Consider the following 26,844-nt stretch of genomic DNA (forward strand, 5'->3'; position numbering starts at 1 on the left):
AATGCTTCCGAGGGAGCACTGTGCTAAGCAGCAGCCATAAAACCTCTGCCAGCAGGACACCTACTGCTTTCGGTGATTGAAGGCTGCAGGCAGATGTCCTCTTCTGAACCTAACCTGAGATGGTATCAACCTGGGGTGCTTGGAATCCCCCACCGGCCGGATGCGATTGCCTCTGCAACCATGCTGGTGGGAAGGGGTTGCATGAGTGCCCCTGACCCCGCTCCAGGCACAATGAGCCCCATTAGCGTGTATCGAACTTCTCTGAGGCAGACCTATGGGAGCAATCGCCTCTCCCGAAGCGGCAGTGAGACGGGGAGCGGTGCCATTCTCAACCAGCACGGCTGGCTCCAAAATGCAGAGCTACGACCTTCCTCTAGCTACCAGCTGCTGGTAAGAGCAAACACACAGAGCTGTTTCAGGACATCAGTCCCAGTTAACAAGCTCAAGCTGAGCATTTCACTCCTATGCCATGCTTTCGCACAGCCCAAGCACAGTTTTGCTTACTTTCTCTGCAATAATTAGAATTCAGCTGTGAATTCCCTTCCCTCGTACCAATTAATTTTCATTTCAGTACCAATTAGTAAAGGCTAAACTTTAGGGCTTATACAAGGGAAACTGTTGCACGGCTTAGCACCAAAAGAAATTCTTCAATTTCTTCTATTTCAAACAGAAAGCTTTACTGTCTCTTTGTTGTGAGAGCAACCTAGATCAGAGAAGTGACAACTCATCTTCACAAAGCCAATAATGTGAGCGCCCACTATCTGAACACAAGGTTGTAATGTAACATGATTAAACAGCCTTTTTGCTGTAGAAAGATGTAAACAATTGCTACAATCACGAGACCTGAGTTTTTCTGCAATTGCAGATTTCCTGTGTGCTAATTTGTTAGTCCAACACTTCTGGTGTTCCAATAGCAGGGGGTCTGCATTAGCAACGTTGGTCTTTTTGTTAACAAAAAACCTCAACCTCCACATTTACTTAGATCTGCACCTGAGCACTGGAGAGGGATGTCTGCTTGCCTACAGCTTGGATTCCTTCTTTTCTTCTAAATTTCTGGAATTTGCAGCCTAAGCAGACTGGAAAAGTACACATTTTTCCCAATTAACCCTGCAGAAATTTTTGTCTCTCCATTAACACAACAACATCAGTCTCCACATTCTGCTTCCCTCACGGAAGTAGAGTATCTACAGTAGGATCATGTTGTGGTTTATTACTAAGTTGCCAAACACTCCTCATTTTCAGTCGCACATAATTTTGCCGACAGCAGGGACAGGAATTGTCTGTGCTATGCGTCCGCTTCAGGCTGAACTTCTGGGAACTTGACAGTACTAGCAGGTGATTTCAAAGAGTGAGGTTCTTCTGCATATTAAAATTACCAAGACCTTTAAAAATGTTCCTTTTCAAATTACTTCCAACTTAGCAAGGAGTACTGGGAGTCTTGTATTTTATGTATGTCTTTGTCACGCTCATTAGAAATCACCCAACTTTAGCCAAGTTAAAAAACTCTGAAAAACTGCAATTTAACATAGGCAGGGAAGATTTGTTTCCTTTAAGATGGTAATAATCTAAATGTTTTGCTGTGCTCCTTCCACTTGCAGCCCTTGGTCAGACCAGACTGTGCAGTACCCCGTCCCCTCGAGGGAGCTCCACGACTCGGCTCAGGTACAGACCCCAAACCCCTTGCCCCAGGATGGCGGCTATCAGCAGTTCTCGGAAGATGTGGGAAGAAGGTGTTTTGCTTATGCATTCTCCAAAACCTTCCCCCAAATGCTGAGCCCTAAGAGGAAAGCTAGTCCTGGCCATGCAAGAGGGCTGAAGTAAATGAGAACCCTCAGAAGGGGAATGGGACTGAAACGACGCGCTAAGGAGAAGAGAGGACAAGACAGAGTTGCAGCAGAAAGCATCACATAACTTGCAATGGCCCCCTGTGCACCTGAGCATCTTTAGTTGCAAACATTCCCCCAAAACCCAGAAAAAGTATCATAGTGCCACCAACTATAATTCAGTTGTTAGACAATAAGTCTGTGGGACTTGGGCAGGCTGCGGCTCCTGTGATCTGCTCGTACTGGGGGCTTATACTCGCTCATGCCGTGATGAAAGGCTGTGACAGAAAGTGGCCCTAAGGCCACTACGATCCCCGTTTTCCTTCCACGCCCTGCAGTCCTGTTTTCTGACCCCCCCTCTTACCCCTCAGGACAAGGCTCCTGTCTGCCTGCCCGGGCTCTGTACCAAGGAAGCAGCATGGCCCGCTCCCTCTCCATGCATGATGCCAGGCACTGACCGTGTTCCGGGGACAGAGGTGGCAAGGGCAGAGGCTCAGTGACACCAGGCCACACTGAGCAGGCGTAACGCTTGCGCAGAGGACACGGACACCGTATCAGCACCTAATACCTTGGTGCCATATGCATACAGGTAAGTGCAATATTGCAGTACCGCCTGCATGTTGCCCACCGTGGCTTGGTGCTCTCCAGCTCACAAGCCATGCTGCCAAACCACGTGGGGTCCAGTATCATTTCAGGCTAAAACACCCTCTTAGCAACCTGCAAAAAACACGTTAAAATACTACGGCTAAGACTGCAAGGCAACCTAACAGAAAGTTAGGAAATAGCCAAGTTCACGTTTCTGTGTAATCCAAATTCAGCCCTTGGGGCACACAGCTTATGAAACTGTCTTCAATAGTATATTCCCGCAGAGATGTTTTATAGGACAGACCTGAATCATGACTGAATATGGAAGATTATTGTCTGTAGGAACCTGGGAGGGTTTTTGTTTGTTTGTTTGTGTGTTCATTTTAAGTTTTTTTAAGGTCTTCCCCTTACGTGGGGACACACTGCAGAAGCAGTGCTAGTTGGCATACAGTTACATATTCACTGGATCTGAGGGAGATGATACAAACAAGCCCAAGCGTGAGCTTTGAGGCCAGTCTATGAAGACTCATCTAAAAACTACTTTCTTACTTTAACCGATACTTGATTAATACCAATTACTTGGTATTAATAACCAACTGAAGCAAGGACAGGAACTGGATCTGCCCTCTACCAAGTGAATGCCTCTACCTATTCATCTAGAAAGTCAGAGTTTAACCCATTACCAGTTAAAGCAGTGTTTCGGAAATACAGGCTTGAATCATCTCAAAAATAAGGAAGAACTGATGCCAATGCTTCTTATCACAGAGCAATTTCTAAAGTCAGAGGACACTCCTGTCAACATTTTTGTTTCTGTACTCTTCTGGAAGGGCCCTACCTAAATAAATCAAATTCCAAAATGCTTTTGGGAAGCAAGAGCTTAGATATGTGACTCTAATAAAGGGCTAAGAGCTCTGAATCTCGAGTGGAAGAAAGCACTTTCCTGAAACCCACAGTAAGGATACTAAATCTATGAAAAGGCTGTGATTTAAGGAATTATATTTCTGCAGTATTTCCCCTTGTCTAGGTTTAGGTGATTCCCTGCTCACTGTGTCTTCTAAGTAATTCCAGCTCTTCTCAAGTGTAGTGGAGTCGCAGCCATGATGCTCTACGGGTCTCTTTAGAAGCTTCTACTTGGCACAGAATTAAAATTATTCTGATATTCAAAAGTAAAAGAGTGCAGGTGAAGAGGATTTGCATGCCCAAAGCTTCTGTTTTTTTCCCCACATAAAAACTATTAGTGCAATAAATGGTGTTAGTGCTCCCTACACAGCTCAGCTCACTAGCTCTTCTAATAATAGTAGAGGAAGCCTATTTATCTAACCTAGCGCTGCTTTTCTGTTCTGATGGCAAGGTGCCTCAAAATTGAATGCTGAAATACAGATCTCTACCTCCTTAACTGTAAGCTGACAACTGAGCACCCAGATTTATGGGACATTCATGACCCTCATCTCCCTATGCCTCAGCTCCCTGTTTGTAAAACAGTAGTAATACCAGTCCTTTTCATCGTGAGGGTTTTTTGAAGATAAATTAATTAATGTTTGTTAAGCATTCAGATATTTATAGCAATAAGTGCCATAGAAAAGCTCATGAGGAAATTAACAATTCTGTCTTCACAGCAGGGTTTCAATAGTGTGCAGTAAATAAGGCCTAGGGCTACACATTGAAAAATTAGGAGAAAACAAAATATTGAATAACTGCTCATTAACTCAGCATCGTCCACCCCGTTCACTAACTGAGGCAGGGGTCCTGTGGAAAAACCTGTGTATAATCCTAAAATTAAAGACTATGCTATCATGCGAACATATAAGGGGGCTGAACTTTGATTGCATGGGCTATCTTAATTCTGACATTTCCTAACTCCTGAATATTTTACTTTCCAGCCTTAATGAGGCTGTCTTGAGCTGTTGCATGTCTTTGCAGTCTCCCCTTATGAGAAAAGACTTACAAGAATGCAGTGTGCAGGGAGATACAGAGGCTGAATGAATGCCAGTATCATAAAAGAAAACAAGGTTAATAATAATAATAATAGTACTAGTAGTAGTAGTAGTAGTAGTAGAAAAAGAGAATTTCAGCAAAATTTTGCTCCAGTCTTTTAAAAGGCAAGAAAATACTAATGAATCAATTACATCTCCCGGCAGTAATATGCAACCAATGGGAATTTCCAGAGGAAATGGGGTCAAAGAGAGTATTTATCCACTTAAACAAGATCTGGTCATCAACACGCAACAATGCAGCCTTCCATGCAGTTGCTCTCCATCTCAACATTTGGATGTGAAAGCTGGAAATCAAGTCCCTTCAAAAGCACCAGGTGTTAAAAATCAAGTTGGTTTTAAACAAACACCGAGAGTATTTAGAGCTTAAGAATTCCTTATCTGCAAAATTACATGGAAAAGGAGAACGCAATATTAAGGATGTGTTAAGGGCGGAGCAGGAACATTTGCCTTGGCAAGCATGCCTCTGGGCAGCGGGAGGAGGACTGCACAAAATGGGCCGTCTGGAAGTATCCCTCCACACAATCCTTCTCAGAGAGGGAAATTTATGAGGACATACAACAGCAAAGATACCTGGCTGTTGGTACAGAGAGCTATCACCGAGCCTTAGCTGTGATTGTAGGAGCATCTAACATGGCAATAGATTTATATGTGACATCATCATAGCCAAAATTTAATTTTTTTTTTTTTTATAAATCATATAGCCTGAAAAAATGAGGCAATATAATTGCAAAAGTAATGTATATTCACCTATTGGGAAAGCCCTATATGTTTTTGTCAGATATGTAATGCCATAATGTTATTTGTTCAAAAAAAAAAAGGGGTAGTTTAGGAAAAAAAAAAGAAAAAGCACAAACCCAAGATTTAAGTTAAGAAATACCCATCAAAATGTTAGGTGCTGAGCTGCAGAAAAAAAGATTAGGTAGGAACACAGTGTATCTTGTAAAAAGAAAACAAACTCTAAAAATAAAGTTTGTAGTAACAAATTCAAAGATATGAAAAGAAAGGCCAATGGGAAAATGGAATTTTTCATTTCTTAGCCACTGAGCATCTACATTCATTAACTAAGATTTTGTATTTTTAGGCTATTTTTTTTTTTCTACTACAAAATAAAAGGAAAATGGTGGGGGAACCAAAACATACTTGATGTGACTATAAAATGTTAATTCTACCAGAAACTCTTGCTTATTCTTTGAATGGTAGCTATCTAGCTTGAATATATAAACCTGAGGGAAAAAATCTCGAGGATATTTTTAAACTGTGCAGCACCAGAAACGTTTTAACACTTGCCTGTTGAGGGGGTTTTTGCAGTGAAAAGTTTCTCTAGAGAGATGATTTACAATACTAATTTAAGGCCTTACTTTGTAATTCCTCCTTAAAGAAGAAAAAAAAAATTCCCATTGACTTCAGAGCAAGCAAGTGGATTGCTAATGATGAGATGGCTGTGAAGAAGATTCAGATGATACACTTTTGCCAGGTATTGTGCTTCTTTTATACTACCTCTCTGGAATTATACTAATTAAGTACTTAATAAAATGCCCACTTTGAATTAACATATTCGCTCATATTCCTCATTTAAGAGTAGCTCTTAAAAATAATTAGGTATTAAATTCAAGATCGCAAGCACCCGATTCAGCAGTCAGGTTGCATTGTGCTGAGCCACGCAATTCCTTGTATACACTAAGTCTCACGCTCGCCGTACGAGCAGCGAAACAGTTGTGTTGTTCTTAGCTTTTCAAGGGTTTTTTGGGTCATGTGTACTTTTTGTGGTGTGGCAGATAACCACATTTTTCTCACTTACCTGGGCTTTACTTACTTTAACTGGGCTTTGAAACCCAAGGGGGAAATCCCAGATGGCCTGAAGCCAGGAGGAATTTTGCATTGCCTTCAGCCAGCCTGCAATTTCATTTCCCTCAAAGGCTTTTTGCTTCAGACTACGTTGCTTTTAGCAGCGCCAGACACCGTTCTCAACCACCGGACCGCCACGAAAGACAATACGGCGAAAACAACGTTAAAGATCTGTTCGACCGGGCTGCAGTCCTAACCGGTGTGACCATCCGGCTTTTATCTGTCCTCGCACTGCTTTGTACGATCAGCTCAACGCTTTGCAAAACTGCACCTGGAAGCAAACGTTCGACAGCGGCAGGAGAGACTGCTAAGTAAGATTTTCACAGCCGCAGCCGCTTCCAGCACACCATTGTCTTGGGCTGGTGGTAAACTAGCAGCAGTGGCAAATAAATGCTGTTAACAGTACAGCATGCAAGGGGAAAACTTGACTTGCGGCGCATTAAAACACATGCACGCGCATCCACGCGCACGCAGGCAGCCTGCTCGGCGCTCAGAAAATGGACAGACTGAGTAGCATCTGTGCTGGGGGGGGGATATGGAACAAATAAGTAATTGCTGTTTTTACTAAGTAAAGCAGAAAATTACAGCATATCAACAGCCAAGTGTGTTTGTTGCCTGGGAAGAACCATTTGTGTTCCAGTTTGGGCTTTTTTACTCATTTGAAGTCTGTGCCTCAAAGCACATTAAAAGCATTTTAATTATTATTATGAGTTTATGTCCTTGTAAAGTCTATAAATATAATTGTGGGGGGAGAAGAAAGCAAAATAAATAAATCGAAGCAAATTTTCCATATTTTTAACAGTGAAATCTGGAGGAAGATGCAGCTCTGAATTAACACCTTAGAAAACGTACAATTCTTTTCAGAGAGCACATCTTGTATTAAAAATCTGCCTTGGTTTATCAGAAAAGTGTGTGGCTATACGTATGTTTTCTTAGCTACATTCAACTCTCTTCAAAAAGACATCCACCAGAATAGCACTCTTTAGGGACAGTGTTTCAGGGTTGACAAGAACATTAAACCATATTATAATTATCTCTTCAATGAAAACACGGCTTTGTAGTGGTGGCAATGCACGGTTCTCAAGGCGAGTGTTATTAGGCTGTATGTGTTTTCTTGGAAGGAGATTCATGGAAAGAAAAAAGCTTTATAATTTACTGCAAGGAAAAAAATACAGAGTACATGTCATGCATAGCAAAAGGGATTTTACAAAGAAGGCACTAAGTTGAGTGCCTCACTTATCTTCAAGAATGCTTCTACATAATAAGTGTGGGGATCGGTTTAACACAAGCTACAATATAGATATAACACACGCATACAATTCTCTGTGACCATTCATATAGATAACTGCAAAAAAATTGTCTGTAAAGTAAGGTAAATATAAAGCAATTGCCTCCTATGCCATAAATGGGTTCTGCCTCATTCTTTGAGAGGTCACCGCTGAACAGCACACATTCTTACCGCAGTTCAGATAATAAAATCTGTTATTGTTAACGTGAACACAGAGATTTTCTAACCCATCTTCCACATTCGAAATACTGTTTTCTCAAATTAATCTGGCAATTAGAAAGTATCAGTTCTGAAGCGGCGAGCAAAGTGACAAACTGCACCAAGAAGATTCTAACACATTCATAAATGACCGTATTTAATACGCATTTGTGTACACGTGCTATCCACACATGCACATTTGGATTTTTTTACTCGGATTTCAAAAAAAAAAAAAAAAAGACTGCAGATTTTTAATACTTTTGCAAACACCTGAATTAGTTTAAAACAAGAATTTTCTTCTTGTTTGTGAAAATAAGGTTGCGACTTTGTTTTCTTTAGTATGTTGGCAAATGGATAGATTTAAATTCCTTAAAACGGAATGAACCAGAGGAAAGAAACAAATTATGTTAACCAACAGATTACGTATACCCTGAACACGGCAAACACTGACAATATTATGAAAATCATGTGCACAACACGCTAATGGAGAATTGTAAAGCTGTGGCATTTCAGTTGTGTGCATGCAAGTCCAGGCACACACAGGCATAAGCACAAAAGGCAACAGCCCCACTAAACAGCTACCAAAAATATACCCAATTGGCCTAATACTAGACACAACAGCTTGAGCATTCTTAGGGAAAAAAAAAGTCAGAAACTCACCAAATCTTGGTTTTAAAAGCATGCTAGGTATCCAGAGAGAGAGCATTCTGAACAGTCAATTACTTTCACATTTTGTCCCAGGACTTTAAAAGTTAAAGGCATAGTTCTGCCAATTGTGAGATGCCCCATCCAGCACAGACCACCCACAACTACCGATTTTCCATCTGGTGAACAAAACAGACATCTCCCTAATTATTTTTAAAAAGGTTTTTTTTCCTAACATACTTCCTTTATTTGTCTGTGACCTGGAACTTAATGGAAAACCTGGTAGATGCCAACCTCATTTCTTGTAATGAAGCATCTTATTTTCCCTACTTTAAGCATGCTTATTTAAAGGCTGTTTAATAGAAAGTTATTACCTAAGCCAATCTTTGATAGGACCTAAATTACTAAATAGCTTGAAATTAGAACAACTTTATATCGAACCCTAAACGTTCTAGTTAAATATTAACCATTAAAAGTTCTTCCCTTAAAATAGTGTATTAAAACAGAAAGCAATGAGGTTTACAGTCTCGTATGCTGGGTTCCCATATTGCCAGTGTCAAAATTTATGCCTTTTTTCAGCAATATGGTTACCATTGCCAGCACCACGCTTATAAATGCCAACTGTAATTAAAATCTGGCACCTTATACAAGCATTAAACATGCTTAAAGATTAAAAAAAAAAAAAAAATCTTTATTTTAAAATACTCCTTGCAGCGTATGCAGGCTTAAAAAAAAGTTCTTCTTCTGCCAGTTTTAGAAACATCACAGAGAAAAAAGGTCCAAGTTGTTGTGAAAATTGGTCTGGAAAAAACTATATACTGTGCTAATCTTTCACGGTGGATGCACGTGAGGGAGAGACAGCAAAACCTGGATTTTTACTTGAAAAGGACTACAAAGAAATAGTATATTTAAAAATCTGGACTCTGGGCAGACACACAGGGCAGGTAACACGCAGCCTTTACCTCAGCATCCTTTACACTGGCTGTTATAGTTCAATAAACACATAAAGCATCATTGCTCTCACGGTGGATGCCCAAGCAGGGTTGCAGACCCCAGAGCCCAATGAAGAAGACGGCAGATCATGCGGAGAGGAACGGAGGCCATACGGGTGCACGCATAGCCTGTTCATGTTAATAGTTTTGGAGAGGTGAATGCCATTATCTAGGTTTTTCATCTGTTACGCGCCCCTCATTGCTACATCCCCGGGCCTCTGGCAGTGAGCAGGCTGGGTGGTTAGTTAAGAAAATCCTCTTCTGGGCTCATCAATGAGAGAAGTCATTAGCAGGAGGCTCCCGGAGGCTCAGAACGTATAGACAAAACATACAGGGCTACCTTGGGAAATAACCATGGGGAAAAGGGGGAGCTGGGGAAACAGGCAAAATTTCCAGCCATAAATTTCTTTTCTACTTACTAACAGGCTACTTCTGAGTTACACAGCTGGCTTATAGACCTGCTGAGGATGAGGAACCCATGTTCATGAGAGGTTAAAACCTAAAGCAGCTACCCAGCAAGGTCGAGCCAGGCACACAGCAGTGGGTGCACAAACAGCACAGCGCTGGAGCACCCTGAGATTTGCTTCTTGGTCTGGCAGCACTGCCCCAAGCACTTGTCTCTGTTGCCCCAGTCATTCATCCCGGCTAGGAGGTGAGGAAGAGCCAGCCAGCCATGCTGTCGAGTAAGCTATTGGAGAAGGACCACCTCTCGGAAACTCAGCACGGTTCACGGACTCTGCTTGTGGGGGAACGGATATAAAAAATGGGCAGCCTAACCATCACCAAACTGATCTTTTAAATAGTCAGCAGCAGAAAGCAGTGTTTTTTTTCAAAGCAATTTGATGAAAGGCTATGAATTAGCATTTACAGGAACAGCTTCTGATGCAACCAGCAGATGGAGAGGAACCATGATGGTGTCTGTCTCAAAGTTTGAGACACCAAGGACCAACGGCAGCAGGAGTCTTTGTAGCAAAGGCGCGATGACCGAGACACTCTCCATCCTGTCCTCCGTATCTCTTTCTGCTGGTGCCTGAAGCAACGTTTTTCTCGTGATCCTATCAGCAGAAGAGGCAATTAAATTTCATTGTGGGGTGTCCCATATACCAAATGTTTACGGACAGGACTGAAAATTTTATCCTCACATATTCCTGACATCGCATTCTTGGCTGAATTTCTGGATCCTTATGTCAAGTTTGCACTTATGTTTATGTTCACTCGTAGGTACCTCAGTTATCGATGACTTTCAGCAGGATGAAATCTTTTAAGCCACTTATTTTAAAATAAGGAGTTAAACTACCGAGCGGGAAACCTCGAGTTAAATAATTAATTTGAATCTTGTTTTCCCATTTAAATGTTTTAGTTATTTTCTTGGAGAAAGGTTAATTCTCAGTTTGTAACCACTAAAGTATGTTGCTTTGTAACTAAATATAGCTTTTACACTAAATTTGGCACTTCTTATTGCTAGCCAGAAGGACAGAGTAGCTCCGCTGATATATATTTAAGCTTTTCTATACCTCATTATACATTTTTTCAGATTAATTTTACTGTTTTTGTTAGAAAATCATGTATGGCACAATTCTTATTTACTAGCTGATCCCTTTGTGTTTACTTATGATTTATGTTTCTTTGGATGGAAACTGGAATGCAACTTAAAATGTAGTGAGATGGTTTATTGGTCGCATAGCACTGTCTTAAAGAGGCTAGACTTCTAAAGAAAATTGTGATTTGATTTAAAAAATGGATCTATTAAAATAACTCGGTATTAGCTAGAATTAGCACCAATCTAGTATTTGGTCATAATATCTTTCAATATTGCAGTATTAGCAAATCTAATCCTCTCATAATTAGCTTTTATTCACAGATTGGTAGAGAAGAACAAGCTTTTATGCTTCTTTCAACTCCCAATTGGTCAAGTTTGAATAAATTAGTCATTTAACTGAGCTAATTGAATATACTGAAGAAAATACTCTCTTGGTACTTGCAGAAGAGACTACTGATCTCAAAAGCCAACTCAGTACTTCAAACAGTTGGGGTTTCCAGAGTTTAGGCAGTGACTTTCATCAGTTGAATGGTCTGACCCACAACCTGGAAGCATTGTTTCTATTTTGGTTGTTATTTTTTTAGGATTTAAGCAGATTACAGTAAGCTTAGGCCTTGGCATAATTTGAATAGATGTATTTTTAAGAAGAAATACACTCAGCATAAATTTTGAAAACAGTTTTTGTTATTTATTTCTCCATCACTAAGTTTTTACCATCTCATTGACTCAGGGTTCAGCTCTTGGATTATCATTTAGTTCCAGAATTTTTTTTTTTTTTTTAATGGAGGAATGTGCCAGCATTACCATTACTAGTGGCAGAAAGCAGCAAGACCTACATCCCAAATATTTTCTATAAAAATGCCAGAAAATAAATATTTTTATCAGTTGTAGAACAGGCTGAAAGTGGTCTGAAAAAGAAGATGGAAGTGTCTAAAGTGTTAAAAATCTTCAATGTCTTTCTCTTCTAAACTAACTCCTTTCATGGTTGTGGAGCGAAGACATCCTGCAGCCATCCCTCTCCACACAGCACACCCTGCCATGCATCGCAACAGATGAATCGGGGAGGGGATGAATATTTCCGTCTCTGAAGTCAAGGCCTCAAAACATCTTTGAGGGCTACAGTACCAGAAAGGCTCAAACTGTTGCTGGTTTCCCCCAACAAGTTTACATTTGGTTCGAAACCATTTAATTTTGCCATTACCATTGCATAATGAATATGTGATTTTTATACAGTCACAGATTACAACAACAAACCTAAACCATCATGTCTTCATTTTTGTTTTTTTAGATTCTGCCATTTGTTGGTTGTGTTTTAAGGTTAATAGATCATTTTCCAGGCAAAAGTGGTCAAAGAAGCTGATAAAAAAAACCCCACAGCTGCCCGAAGAAATGCAGCCCTTTGATAGCATATTCGTTTTCTGGCTTTTCCTGTTCAGGAACATCAGTGCCGAGTTCCTGCGGGAAGACAACCTACTAATAGAATGTGTCTTAGATGATGATACTGACCTTAAAGACAAAGTCAACTTAACCGAACTCTGTATCATTTCAGATATACTCAAAGGAAATCTATCTCAACTGCATAAAGACAACAGTGGACTTAAATTCTCATTTAGAAATTCAAAATCTGGAAGTGCCAAGTCAAATTTCTCACTCTGAACATGCCTTTGTGCAAGCACTGGGTTTTCCTTTCTTTTTTTTTTTATATCTAGTGTATAAGACAGGTTTTTATCCATTCCAAATGTTCCAAATTACTGACTCTAGATAGGCTTTTCCCTATTTTAAGATTCCATATCGGAATGAAAAAAACTAGGAAATGCCACAACACTTCTTGGTAAGTAATCCTCATTTCTTTCCAACATTCCTCTGGGTACAGATGAACGTGAAGCAGGGCAGGAGCTTCGGGCTTGAGAACACTCATGTGGGAAGGAAGGAGCACTGCTCAGGCTGTATTTGTCAGAAAAGGTAAAGTATGTGGGTGGAAAGGAGCGCCTTTGATTTTTAGCCTTAGAAAGCTCTATAGCATCAAAAGCTCCGACACTAGGGTTTTGTACCTTCAGACAGAAGTGATCCAATGCAACCAAACTTCTAGAGAGCTGAAGACTTTATGTGGACCCACCCTTGCTGGGAAGAAAGAAACTTTTCCTCCTAAAATGAGACTCTTCCTCCTTAGGTAGGGAAAGGGGGGAAAAAAAGACCCATTCAACCTGTAACCTCTCTGTAGAGCACCACAGCCTTCACTAGGATGGGCACTGATTGGCACCCCTGTGCTTCGTGTGCTGTGGAAGTATGGAAGTAACTAGTGTAAACTGGTAAGCAGACAGCACACAAGTCAAATTTCATCCACACCGAAAGATGTGGATGTACTTAAGGCATGACAAAAGTAAAGAAACACATGGCAAGAGAGGGACTCTCAGACTGAAAGAGTACCGTGGGTGAGAAAACACAGTCAACCGACAGCCAAAACAAAAGGGGAGGTGGAAAAAAACCCCACAAGAGCAGAGATCAGCATCCTGCAGCAACACACTGAAAGAGATGGTTGGGATTTTTGGCATCGGTCTGCCTTTTGCAGAGCAGTGACTGGCACCACCAAAATTTGGCTGACTGGCATCTATACATGTGAATGTACCTTGCACAACAGCCCTGCTGGGCTAACAGGTATATAAAAGCGTATGAAAGAGGTTAAAAGAAGAACAGTCCAGAAAGAGATGACTATCCTGCTGGAAGATAAGCTTTGCTGACCCAACACCATTAACTTTCAGAACCTCATTCAAAAAACAATTGCAGAAAATTCCTGCAAAGACAAAATGGAAATCCAAGGGAAGAGCCTACATAGGAGGAAAATCCAGAATTATGGTCTCTGGTAGGTGTGATACCTGAACAGATCAGGCTAAACTAGATACAACGTTCCTACTTCATCTTGAGATAACCTGTCTTGAACAGGCCACCACAGGAGGTTATCCTGTAGCACTAGAAACACCGGAGTCACAAAGTATAAGAAAACCTCTCAACAAAAGTGTCATTGTATATTTTCATTATTGATGGGTACTATGAGACACACTTATCTCAAGAAGTAAGTCAAAAGTAGGGCACAGAAGGAACACATGCTTTTGGGAAATCATGTACTACCTCTTCTGCACTGAACCTCCGGTGAAGCACTGCAACAGCTCTGCCGCATGGGTCTTGGGCAGAGCTAGCATGTCAGGTGGAGGGAGCACCATCCAAAGCTGAATTGTTTAATAAAATGTCGCACCTCTTTTCCTGTAAATTAAGCTAGAATAAGATTTATTTCATGTTTTGAAATCTGGCTGACGGACAGAGGGGCTCCAGAGCAGCAGTCCATGCTTGGAGCTCCCTGTTTCATTTGATTTTGGCAGGTAAGTAGCAACTGCAATTTTTTTTACTATTTGTCATGGTTTAACCCCAGCTGGCAACTAAGCCCCACCCAGCCACTCACTCACTCCCCCTTGGTGGGATGGGGGAGAGAATCAGAAGAGTAAAAGTGAGAAAACTCGTGGGTTGAGATAAAGACAGTTTAATAGGTAAAAAAAAAGCTGTGTGCACAAGCAAAGCAAAGCAAGGAATTCATTCACTGCTTCCCATGGGCAGGCAGGTGTTCAGCCATCTCCAGGAAAGCAGGGCTCCATCACGCATAACGGTTACTTGGGAAGACAAATGCCATCACTCCGAATGTCCCCCCCCTTCCTTCTTCTTCCCCCAGCTTTACATGCTGAGCATGACGCCATATGGTATGGAATAGCCCTTTGGCCAGTTGGGCTCAGCTGTCCCAGCCGTGTCCCCTCCCAGCTTCTTGCCCACCCCCAGCCTCCTCGCTGGTGGGGTGGGGTGAGGTGAGGAGCAGAAAAGGCCTTGACTCTGTGCAAGCACTGCTCAGCAATAACCAAAACATCCCTGTGTTATCAACGCTGTTTCCAGCACAAATCCAAAACATAGCCCCATACTAGCTGCTATGAAGAAAATTAACTCTACCCCAGCCAAAACCAGCATACTATTCAACAGCTGTTTGCTGGTTACAGTGAAACCACCAGAAAGGTCAAAAAACTGAATGGGCTTACAAATTAAACTGCCTTCTCGTACTCATGATTACGACTCATCTGCTCTAGGCTGAGACAGGGCTATGTGGAAAAAATCTTGAATTTCCATTGTCACTGAAGTAGCTGTGCCACGAGCAGAAAACCTCAGGCTGCAGAGGGGGTGCCCATCTGCAACCTTTTACAAGTCCTAAAAACTCACACTGTACATAAAGTTTTCAAAAACTGAAGATGAATTACATGTTTTGCTTTGCACAATGCCTGTTTGAATTATATTCTACTTCTAAAACTACTTTAAAGCTCTTTTCATAAGGTTACTGTTGTTCTCACAGCACAGCACACCAAGAACGATTAAAATCTGAATAAATCCTGTTTGTTATTTTCCATAATTGACTTATTTATCTAAACCCATGTGTTCCTTAGGAGAAACGTTAGTTCCCTCCTGCCCAAGCGAAATAGAAACACTATGTATTATATTACGTTATATCATAAACTTTGGTAACCAGTATCTCCCTTCAGGAAAAACCGCACATGTTGCCCTCCGCCTTTAACAGCAACACGTGGGTTCCAACTGGCTGCCATTAAATTTCAGGTTTTAAAACCTGCAAACAAACATACGGTAGAAGTTAAATTATGCACTGCTGCTAAATTTGCCGTGTGTACTGCAGGAGGATGGTCTGAAACAACAGTGTTAATGGTTCGACATTTAAACAAAAAAATAAAATAAAAAAGACAAAAAGGGGGCATAATTTTGAGACTGAATTTTCTATCTGCTGCATCTCATTTCTCCTTGTTTAACTATCTGTCCGTACTAAGAACATTGCAACCAGCCAAGAATTTGCGTGAATCATATTAGTGAGATAAATTTTGGGACACAAACCAACGGGCGCCTTTTCTTTACGTTCCGAGCAGTAAAGCTGCTGCGGGGCGAGGCGGGAGCAGCCAGCAAAGCGAGGGGGTGAGAAGGGAACTGGCCATTAACTTATCAATTCCAGGCCTTGGCTTTCTAATTGACAACCTCAGGGCTACTTTCATCACTTGTCGACTTCAAACCCACACTCAATTTTTCCTTTAGATAATGATGCAACTATAACATAACGGTGTTTCTGACATATTGCAGCGTGTAGCAGTAGGAAGATTTCCTCAGTAGCTTAGCTTAACAGGAAAGGAAAAAAAACCAACTGTTAAATGGTTTTCACATCTATCAACTTCTCAAAGAAACAGTTAGTAAGAAAACAGATTTTATACTTCCAGTATGCTGAAGCCACTATTTGGTACTGACCGAACCCAAAGCACCTTCAGTGCTTTAGTACTGCTACAGATTTAACAAAAAAATAAGCGGATGTTTAATGCAATAAGCCCGCAAAGCACGCATGCATACATAAAGCCTAAATAAATGAACCCACAAAAACTAGAAATGCACTACAAGTTAGAGAACTTAAATGGAAAGTACCACAAAAAACGTCATTAAAAAGACATTGACGACACGCCATCTAGAAATTGTATGTCCTTCACAAAGAAAATATAGGAGCAACAGGAATGCTGCCACGGATATATCCCTACAGAGAGCTGGAAAGCCCTCACTCCTATCCTCCCGCAGAAAGGCAAGTGGTTGCTGAAGGCAGCCAGACCATTTGTGAAGAGTAAGGTACTCAGGTAAGTAAGTTTATCACATTTTGACCATAAAGAAAAAAAAAAACAAAACATTTTGTCAAGTAACAGCATGTCCACAGGCAACAAAGCACCTGGCTCTAACATAAACAGTCACATAACTGCCTTTTAATAGTGGATATAAAGGTTTGAGTCCTGCAGCCGACTCTGCAAAGACCCTGGGGTCATACTAAACTTGGTGCAGTGTTTGGGGCCCCGAGCACGTCAATCTAAGCAACAAAAGCAGCATCAGAAAATGGAATAATACCAACACATTTCTGAAGCGCAGCTGCTTCGCTGGCTCCGATGTGATCGATGTACAGAGGGACGACAGTTTGGATACCACGCCATATAGCCTGTTGCTGCCGAAATCAGTGTGCATAAACATGCAGATATTGAATTAAGACAAATTAATAAAGCAAGGATGCTGCAGGCAGACCTGACATGCAGTCGGCTCTTGTCTTCACTGGCATTTAGGCTCTGATGGTGCAAACTGGCACCCAAGGAACTTCAGTCATGGGACGTTAATGAGGCCGTGAATAGTTGGCTTATGTTGGCTGGACAAGAAGAGTTCAGCCCCAGCCATTTAAGATTACAGATACAGATGCCTCACTCCTAGGCAGCCATTGCTACATTTGGGTCTCAAACTTAAAAATGATTGTTCCAACTCTCATGTGGGGAGTAACAGGGAAGCACGTAGGGAAAGCAGTACCTGCTCTGAGAATAAACACTAGACTCTACGTTTCCTTGGGCTGCCGCTCTAGTGCTTTTCTAGGTCCATAAAGCTGCACCATATTCTGTATTTAGCAGCCTACATTGCCTGTTTAGAGCCATAACAATCAGTTTTATGAAGACTGGGTATGCTGGCATATCACCCACTCTATTGAAGACCTCTCTTCGTTTCAAGTATTGTACACACTGCTACTCCTTCTCAAGCAATAAGGAGGCGAGAGCTCTCCCTGCAAAATGCCTGGCCCACATAACGGGCAAAGGTCACTGGTTGCAAAATATTATTAAAAAGTCAGGAAAAACATATTTTATAGCCAAATTAGCAGCTCAGCAAAACAGCGGGCTATAGCAGGAAAGATAATAACCCAACAGCTGGGCACTACAACTGATAAGTTTTTTACTGGGATCATTGCCCGGGACATTTTGGGGTATTTTTGGACAAAAGGGATATCAACACAAGAAGTGTGAAAAACTGGGCTATTACATCAACTTTTAGAGGCAGGTGTTTTTTCCATTTTTTTAAACCCAGTCCCCACTACCTTTGCAATTTTGCCACTCCAAGGCTGCAGCCAGCAGTACAAACTGGTTCCCTTTCAGCGTTTGGAGTGCGGGTTTTACAAGCCTGTTTTGCCTTCCTGCAGGCACTTTGAGCTTATAAATGGCACCTTTCAGTGTCCTGAATTATGAAGGGCAGCTAGTCCTGAATTCTCCTGTCGCTTAATGATCTCACATAAAATGAGGTCCACAAAACTTTTATTACCGCTGCAGTTCAAATTCACAGGTGAAGAACCACCAGGGAAAGGATGCGGACATGTCTCTTGCTTTTGCTCTCCTAATTTTCCAGGTGCAAGAAAGTTTCCCACTTGGGCTTGAACAATTAGTTAACTCTCAAAGCGAAGCCTGATCTAAATAAAAAGACTGCAGTATGTTACCCTGATAAGCACTGGGAAAATCCGAGGGGAAACCACTGGAGAGCAACACACACTAACATCAAAATTAGGTTAAAAAAAAAAAAAAAGGTAAAAAACCCCTTATCTAAGCATTTATTTATTGTCTTTTGTTTTCCACCTAATTTTATTCACCTATCACCACTAAGTATATCTGACACTCAAGAATTATACAGGGTATTTAATTAAAAGATGAATTGGTTCCTCCCCTATTCTGGTAATAACATCCGATGTTTGGAAAACATACTGTACCTCAGCAGTCCGAACAAAAATTCAAAAGAAAGTCTTTCCAAAAAAATAGAGGATTCTGTTTGTTACAAATTACTTCTGCATTTATATAAAGATTTAACGATTCATGGCATGCCAAATACAGTGCTAATGAGCTTTGGGTTGTGTTTTTCATTTTTGTTTGAAATTTTTTTTTTCTGCTAAAAACAATTACTAGAGGCCATTCAAATGCCACTGCATAAACCAGGAAACCTAGTAAAACTGTAGGTAAAATTGGCATTTTGTTTCAAGCGTGGCTCAGGAGTCCAATTCGCTTGTTGGCGAGCTGCATATTTCAAATAGCACTTGCATCTCCTCCAAAAAGGAAGCTGGGTAAGATGCTTTCAAAAACCACATTTACAACATTCATTAATGAAAAACAAAAATTAAAGAGCACAACCTCACCATTTAATTCCTGCCTTCCAAGGATGAAGCATCTTAGCCTTTCTGCTTTCTTCTCCACTTTCCAGTAAAAGGTACATAAATTAGCAGAAATATAAGTTCTTCATTCTCAGTACCTCTTTAGAGGATACACATGCCCATAGGAGCTTAGAAACCTTCCTGGGGAGCATTATTAATCTCGCTCCTAACAGCACTGAATTTTTAAAGCCTATTAAAACACTGTCTAGTCATAGCTGTGCAAGTCTTGCTTTTTCGTGACCTGGTTTCAAGAAACAAACAAACAAAAAAATCAGTGAAAATTATGCCAAATTATCTTTCATCATTTAGTTACGCAGATCACCGCCCACCTCAACTACTAACTAGATACCAAACATCGTCCTTCTACAACAAACCTTGCCATCTACCAGATAGAACCATAGAATGGTTTGGGTTGGAAGGGACCTTTAAAGGTCATCTAGTCCAACCCTCCTGCAATGAGCAGGGACATTTTCAACTAGATCAACTACATCAACTACATCACATGTTGATGCTTCAGTCTAATGGAAGTCCTACCTTGACCCTGCTTTGTCCAGCCCCTCCACCTCTGCCTCTGGGCCCAAGAATATTTTCAGGAACCTAAAAATAATTCAAATCGCCTTTCGCATGGGGTGTAGTGCTCCTGCCTAGCTGCAGCAGAGCTGCTGCCCATTTATGCCACCGCAAGTCAAGTCACTATCAATCCCTTGGACTTCAGTCTTCCAAGTAACACGTGCATTACTCCAAAGGCTTTCAGATGACTTTTTAACTGAAAACATCCAGGATGTTGGGGGTTTTAACAAATCATCATAGCTATTGCCTAGCAGCTGATAAGACTAAAGTTAATTAATGTTGCCTTGCCAGGAAATAGAAATATGTCTGCGATGAGCTAGTCTTGTTATGCCCGTATTCAGTATTTCCCCTCCTTTCTTTGAAAAGCCTTTCACCAACTTAAACATAAAAACAAACACAAACCCCCCACCCAACAGATTGAGCGAATGAAAGATATTCGCACTAACTAACCCCAGTCTCCAGTTCCCCCCCCCCCCCCAAAATCCCACTGACAATATCAAGAGTGGGGAATCAAACCCCTTTACTACCGAGTCCGCAGCAGATAAAGCGGCAATTGTGGTTATACAGTACTGGAAGTGTAGCTACAACATAGCGTGACAGCTTGTTAGTGTTGAAAATATATAAGCTCTTTGTAATTGTGCCTTTGGAATGCCATCTGTCTTGAATTAACGTCCACCTGGGATCATGTTTCGATGACCAATATGGACAGATTACTGGAACTTTAAAACCTCGCTTTCTTTGTAATTGACATTTAAACTGTTTGAAGTTTCTCATTAAGTCCTTTTTTACAAATTAGGTGCAGATGTATAAAGCTAAATGTACAGTACTAAGGGAAATTAGGTCACCTGAAAGCTCAATAATAAAATGTATCAACTGTTTAAGTGCAATGAGTACATTAAAATTTAGAGATCGACTTTATGCCCCAATTCTTCAAAGTTTCATCATTTCCCTTTCATCACTGCAGAGCCCCTGATGCCAACCATTTTTAATTAAAATGGCAGAGAAGAAAGCGGGTTGGGCTGCTCAGCCCGTGACAACAGGTCAACCCTGGCCCGCAAAGGGCTGGAGAAGGCAAGGCAGGCAGCTGCCCCGATGCCGGTTTCACGGGGACAGGCAAATCCTATTTATGCCAGTGACGCTCGGAGATTTAAAGGGCACAGGGAGACTTGAGAGGTAAATATAGCACTGATGAGAAAATAAGGGAAAAATTACGAAGGGGACTTGTTCAACACCCACGGGGCCCAGTAACCACAGAGCTGACCTCCAGACCCACGTGCAGTCGAAGTTCTGCAGACCTGCTGTGCTCCATGGCCTTGCAGGGTGGGAGAGGGAAGCGTGAAAAGGGCAGCGGCTGGAGAAACACCTCCATGCACAGCCCGGCTGACAAAATAAGAAGGGTGAATCCAGTATTTCCCCTCTCCAAACGATGAAGCTCGGAGCTCAGGGAGGCGTGAGAAAGGGGTCTGGGAGGGACCACCATCAGAAACCCACCTGACACGCGGAGGACGGGAGCAAACACCCCACTAGGTGTTCAAAAGACAACCAGTAAATCAGCAGAAACCCTACAAAGCTCTTAGCATCAAAGGGCTTTTACCTGCCAGAATGACTCTTAAGAGAAGAGGCTTCAAGTAGAGCAGCCCGATCTCCCCAAAAGGCATGAAAACCCCGGAGAGCCCGCTCACCCAGCCGTTACGAGTAGCCAAGAAAGACTGTACAAGCGTGTGAAGGCTCAACGCTGGAAGGCACCGAGCATCCCCCGAGGGAAAAGGTGTGCTCCTTCCCGGTGCAGGGCCTCGGAGCAGGGGTGGCGTTGGGCCTCAGAGATGGCATCCCACAGTCAGCGGCATTTAAGATCAATGCAATCAAGCAGGTTTGGTGGAAGGTCCATTAACCGTCTCTCCCAGAGAAAGGTCTCCCGGGATAAATTAGGACACCGCCTACATAAAATGCACAACTGCAAATCCTTTTGGCACCCCAGCTAGCATGCGGTTCTTGAAATGACGCCAGGAGGCGTACCCTGGGTCCCTGCTTGTAAGCACGGAGGTGCGATGGAAGAAACGGTCTTCTCTTAAAAGCTGGTAAATGAGATGAATACACGGTCAACCAGATCTTTTTTCATGTGCTTAGACTAAATTACCTCCTCTTAACTAGATTGTCTTCAGTACCACTAGTTATTATAATGATTTTAAAAGCTTTTCTGCTCATGTCCCCTTATGACCCTATTCTGGTAAGCTACTAAAACTCTTTTTGCAAAAGAAGTGTAAACTTTCAGCTGGCTACGTTTCTGCTGCTTCCAATAAAAAGCCAAGCAACTCCGCTGTGAAACGGGCCGTGCTTCCATTTGCAAGGTGAGCAGCAGATCTCAAACACCACCAGAACAGGATGGCAACGGGTGTTCTGGTTTCCTTATCCAGCTCTTTCTCCGTGCTTATCCGCATCTTCTGTTCAAGGGGGAATTTGGAGAAAAATGATGCGTATTTTTAAAAGAAAGAAAAACTAAACCAGCTGTATGTAAGCAAACTGCAACACCTGGGAGAGAATAAAACCTGACCAATATAATACAGCAAGGTAACAATGTTTTCCAGGAGGGGACAGCCCAATTCATTTTCAAAGGGGAAGGAGACAGAGGAGTAACTCATTTGCCACTCGTACCAAATGAGAAAGACTTCTAAGGAAAGTGTATTTGTACCCAATTCTGTTTTGCTCACACATTTTAGGAATACTGGCTTTCATTTGGCTAGTGGGTCTGCCAAGGCAGGTACAGGACCAGGCAGGACTGTCCAGAACTGCAATAGCTTTAAGCAGACTAGTTGGGGTGCCAGCGGTGATTAGCTGGACACGCCCAGCTTTGCACCCTGCTTCTCATTAGCATTAATTAGCCGGCATCATACCTCTGCTGCTGCCAGGATGAGAACTGGCTCAGGCAGTAGTTTCACAGTCCTTAATGCCGAGTACGGAGTTGCCAGACCGCACAACGGGGAGCTTATGTTGGCCCCGTGTCTTTCTGCCAAGGGCAGAGGGGAGCAGAGACCCAGTTCAGCAGAAAGCTGGAGCAGCTGGACAGGTAATACCTCCTTTAGCCTAAGACCTCCCAACATAACTTTAACCTGCCAAAAATGTTTGAGTGAATTTGAAACGCCAGCGCTAAGGCTCAGCTTCGTAACGTGCTTCGCCTGACCTAGCAGTGACAGCTGACAAAAGGCCCCGTCCTGCACGCTCCCTCGGGTGTGGCCTGGTGACGGTGGCTGCAAGGTAAACTGAGGCTCCATCAGGTCCATCCCCAGAGAGAAGACTGCAATGCCGGGGACTCGATTAGCGGTGCTCAGGGTGTCCCCTCCTTCCCTGACGTGAGCCGCTGCCAGGTTCTCACCTCGCCAGCAGCACGACAACTTTGGTTTAGATGAACCAAAGTGACCTTGTAGAAAAGCAGGTTCTGCAGATATGGCTCAACAGTTCTGCCAGGTAAAGTGTTTTTATCACTAGAAAGTCACACTTTCAAATAAATTTCACCCCGAGGCCATAAGCTCAAAAGACACACTTAAAAATGTGTAGAACGTAAAACGAGTGATTTTTGGGATAGAGGTTCAGGAAAGAAATCCCTCATGGACTTAACACTTTATTGATATTCTTGGTTATAGCTCTACACACGCTGAGCAGGATCAGCTACTGGTAAGGACCACGATTCATGCCTTTCCATTTAAACGCTGCAACAAAGAATAAAAGTATTTCACAACTAACAAAGGGGAGCCCTTTAATTTGCTAGAACAATTTCAGCTCTCATTGCATTAGCACCCTCCAGTGTCCAATCCATGAAAAACAACATCATCACTAATTTGCCAAGTAGACACAAACTTGGAGTGTGAAACACAAGACAGAGCAGCAGTGGATTCCTGGGAGGGAAGATGGCAATAGGAGATAAGAAACTCCCAAGGCTAGAAATTTTAGATGACATCAGCACAGTCCCTGAACGAGATCTGACAGGGGGTTATTACTCTTCTCAGGCTCCTTTGTTCCTAGCAGACGTGCTGGTGTCTGCACCTTTGGCACGACACGCTCTACATACCCACACGGTATATTCCATATTCTGCAGCGCTCCACTGAGATGTGAGCTTAATGATGCCGCTTTTGATTGATTTAGTACGGGCATGTGGGTATAGATCTGCCTGGTATATGCCATGTAAATAAATACACGTAAAAAAACCTCTCGTACACGGGTGAAGCAGACGTGCACTCGGCTAGCTGAGGGCAAACAGGTTATTATGCTTAGGTGTGCAATGCTCTTCTCTTACAGCGTAAACATCAAGCAAAGAGAAAACCCTTCACAAAGATCTGTCAGCAAGAAAGTTTTCACAGTCAGTGCTTTACTGCAACATAGTCCTTAAAAGCACATTTGAAGCTCTTGACAACAACAGAAAGAACATCTGCATTTGTAATTAAAAAACAGCTGGAAGGAGGTTTTTTGAACTTTTTCCAACAAGACAAAAATCTTTCGCAGGCAGGGAAAGCCCAAAAAGCCCTAGAACATCGCAAGTAAGAAAAACCAGCTCTGGGTACCGTAGGTTTTGCCTGCCTGCTAACGACACAAATACTCGATCCGTATTCTCATGGCAGCACTGCACAGCGGCTTCGCAGGGGCAGCAATATCTGCCGGAAGAGAGGATGGCGCCAGCTGGAAAGGCAGCCGCACCGCATCAGAGGTACCTGCTGTAATTAGGGTCCCAGCCCAACAGTGTGTCTACCAGTGCCATGGGACCCAGGCACCAGGGTCTGGACCCAGCAGGACCTGCCAACTCCTGCTAACGACCAGGGAGCTGCTAATTAAATCCAACCAACTCGTGCATCAATTGCCGACATCTGAAGTCATCTTTGTATTTTCTCTCCCCACTGCACACGGCTACATGGCTGCCCAGCTCAAAGGTGAGCAAGGACTTCTCATGCCTCATCCTGCTCTGGTCTGGATGCCCCAGATTCCGTGGTCTTCACCTGTGTGGTGGCCTCTCAGGCTCCTCAGCGGCACTAATGACAAGGGGCAAGCAGTTCACACCGCAGACAGGTCGTCACGTCTCCTGGGAGTCAAGCGAGGGGGGCTGCAGTGCTCGATGGCCATGTCCCATACTGTGGCAGCACCAGTCAAGGAAGCCCTTTGGAAGACCATGGCTGGAAGACAGCAGCCTCATCGCAGGCATGCGGTCAGCCTCCTCTCCCAGCCCTGAACAGCTATAAATGTGATCATTTGACTGCTCTCACACTGTGTAGACTCCTCTTCTCCCCACAGTATAAATATTCAAAATTCCTCATCACCAGAAATAGCAAGGCATAGCATTTTTGATTCTGCACTAATATGGGGAGGGGGGAAGCCATGTACATGCATGCATCTTCTCCAGAAACAGGCTGTAAAAGTAAGCTGAAGGACGTAGGCTGGAAAAATGACCCTAGGTGCTATTCAGGACAGCGTTACTGTGGGCAAGAAAGACTGACATGGATTTTATGGGCTCTTCACACTGCCTCTAGCACAGCACAAACCAGCCCAGCTGTCCTCAAGGTTCCCCAAGAACACCAGCATCAATATTGTGTGATCACGGTAACATCTATGTTACGGTTATTACAGACTGCCTACTCTTTTGTCAGTCAACTATAAAATATTTACAGTATCATGGTCTCAGCAGAGACTGCAAGAATTTAAAGCTTTAAATATTAAAATGAATTAACACTTGACTGCCTGCCTAATATCAGTACTAAAAAACCTGCTCTCCCTCCAGAGGTGCCGTTGAAAACCTCCCTTAAATCAGCACAGAGCCAACAATCAACCACTCTGGCAGAAGTCATTCTCTGCCTGCAGGTAATACGCAGGCACGCACCTGCAGGCAGAAAGCTGGGCATCAAAACCACACAGGTCTCCAGAAAAAAGGCTTGGTGGAGCCCTCGGCTTACGTAGCATGCGTCACTCAGAGCTCGATTCTGCAAACTGACCCGCGTGGGGATCGAGTATTTCTAGTGGAGCTTTCCCTTGCATCCTGCCCCAAAAGCCCATGCCCTCACAGCTACTTGGCCACCTGTGGGAAAGCGCCTGGTGCCCTTGGTCCCTTTACAAGCGGGCCCATTGCCCACACAACCCTCCCTGGCGCAGCCACCGCCGCGGCAGGGGACACACCACACTCCCGCCTCGCCAGGGCCTCCCCCGGGCCAGGCCGAGGGACGCTGACGGGGCTGCGGACAGCCCCGCTTCTGCCCACATCACGACCTATGCTCAGCTCCACCGAGGGTGGTTTATCACCGGAGGAGGCAACTCGGTATTCTCTTAAGAACAGGAAAGCCCACGGCGCGGACCCAGGAGTGCGGTGTGCTGTCAGTGCCCCTCACGGCGCGGCACGGAGCGGCGGCAGGCGGCTGTCCGAGGGCGGGAAGGAAAGGCCGGGCTCGCCCGTGAGGGGTTCCCCCGGCTGCTGCCCGGTAAGGAAGCGGCAGAGGCAAGGAGCCGCGGTTTCTCGCCCGCTGGCGCACGGCGGAGGCGCCCCGGCCCTCGCAGCCTCTCCCGCGGGCAGCCGGGGGCTCGCCGTCCGCCCGGCCCCCGCCAGCTCCGCCACGACGCGGCGGTCTGTCCCCAGCCGCTCCGGCTGCGGGGGTCCCCGCTCCCCGCCGCCCCCCCCAGCCCGGCCGGCCGCCGGAGACCCGCCGCTCGGGCCCTGCTGCCCCCGCTCCCGCCGGCCCGGCCGCCACGGCCGAGGGGAGGGGGAGACCCCCCGAGCGCCGTTTCCAGCGGGGAGGGGGAGGGGCGGCGCCGGGGGTCCGTTGGTCCCGCCCCTCGCGCGCGGGGCCCGCGTCACTCACAGTCTCCGCCTCCCCAGGCGCAGCCCAGCCCGCGAGAAGACCCACGCTGCCGCCGCCGCCGCCGCCGCCATCATCACGGCCTCGGCCCCGCCCCCCCGCGGTCCATTGGCTGGGGCGGTGGCGTTCCCCGCCGCCTCGCCCCTCCTCCTCGCGGTGCTGATTGGTCGGAAGGGGGGAGGAGGCGTGCCCCTTACCACGCCCCCCACGTGCCCGAGCCGGCCGGGCGCCGCGGGGCGGGGCGGGGGCGGAGCATGGCGTCATCACGGGGGCGGGGCGTGCCCCGCGGCCGTTACGGGCCGTTAGGCGGGGCGCGGTGCCCGGTCCCGGCAGTCGGGCGTCGGTCGGTCCCGGGGACGCCTCCGCGGCTCCGGGTGGCGGTTCCCCTCCCCCTCTCCCCGCTGCTCCAGGGCAGGCCCCTGCCCGCGGGGAGGGCGCAGGTCCCTCGCCAGCCAGCCAGGCCCCTCCGAGCCAGCG

The 26,844-nt window shown here is 44.3% G+C and overlaps 1 protein-coding gene across 1 annotated transcript in view; it reads right to left on the minus strand.

Moving 5' to 3' along the window:
* The window catches only part of CLYBL (citramalyl-CoA lyase), a 177,087-nt gene extending 150,464 nt beyond the window's left edge, over positions 1–26,623 (minus strand). The window contains exons 1-2 of the mRNA XM_075496540.1: positions 26,577–26,623; positions 26,371–26,526 (exon numbers count right to left, since the gene is read on the minus strand). Coding sequence (XP_075352655.1) covers positions 26,371–26,526; positions 26,577–26,623 — 203 coding nt within the window. The remainder of the gene's footprint in view (positions 1–26,370; positions 26,527–26,576) is intronic.
* Between the last annotated feature and the right edge of the window lie 221 nt (positions 26,624–26,844).

This window comes from Mycteria americana, chromosome 1 (assembly GCF_035582795.1).
Source record: "Mycteria americana isolate JAX WOST 10 ecotype Jacksonville Zoo and Gardens chromosome 1, USCA_MyAme_1.0, whole genome shotgun sequence".
In the NCBI taxonomy this organism is placed as follows: Eukaryota; Metazoa; Chordata; class Aves; order Ciconiiformes; family Ciconiidae; genus Mycteria; species Mycteria americana.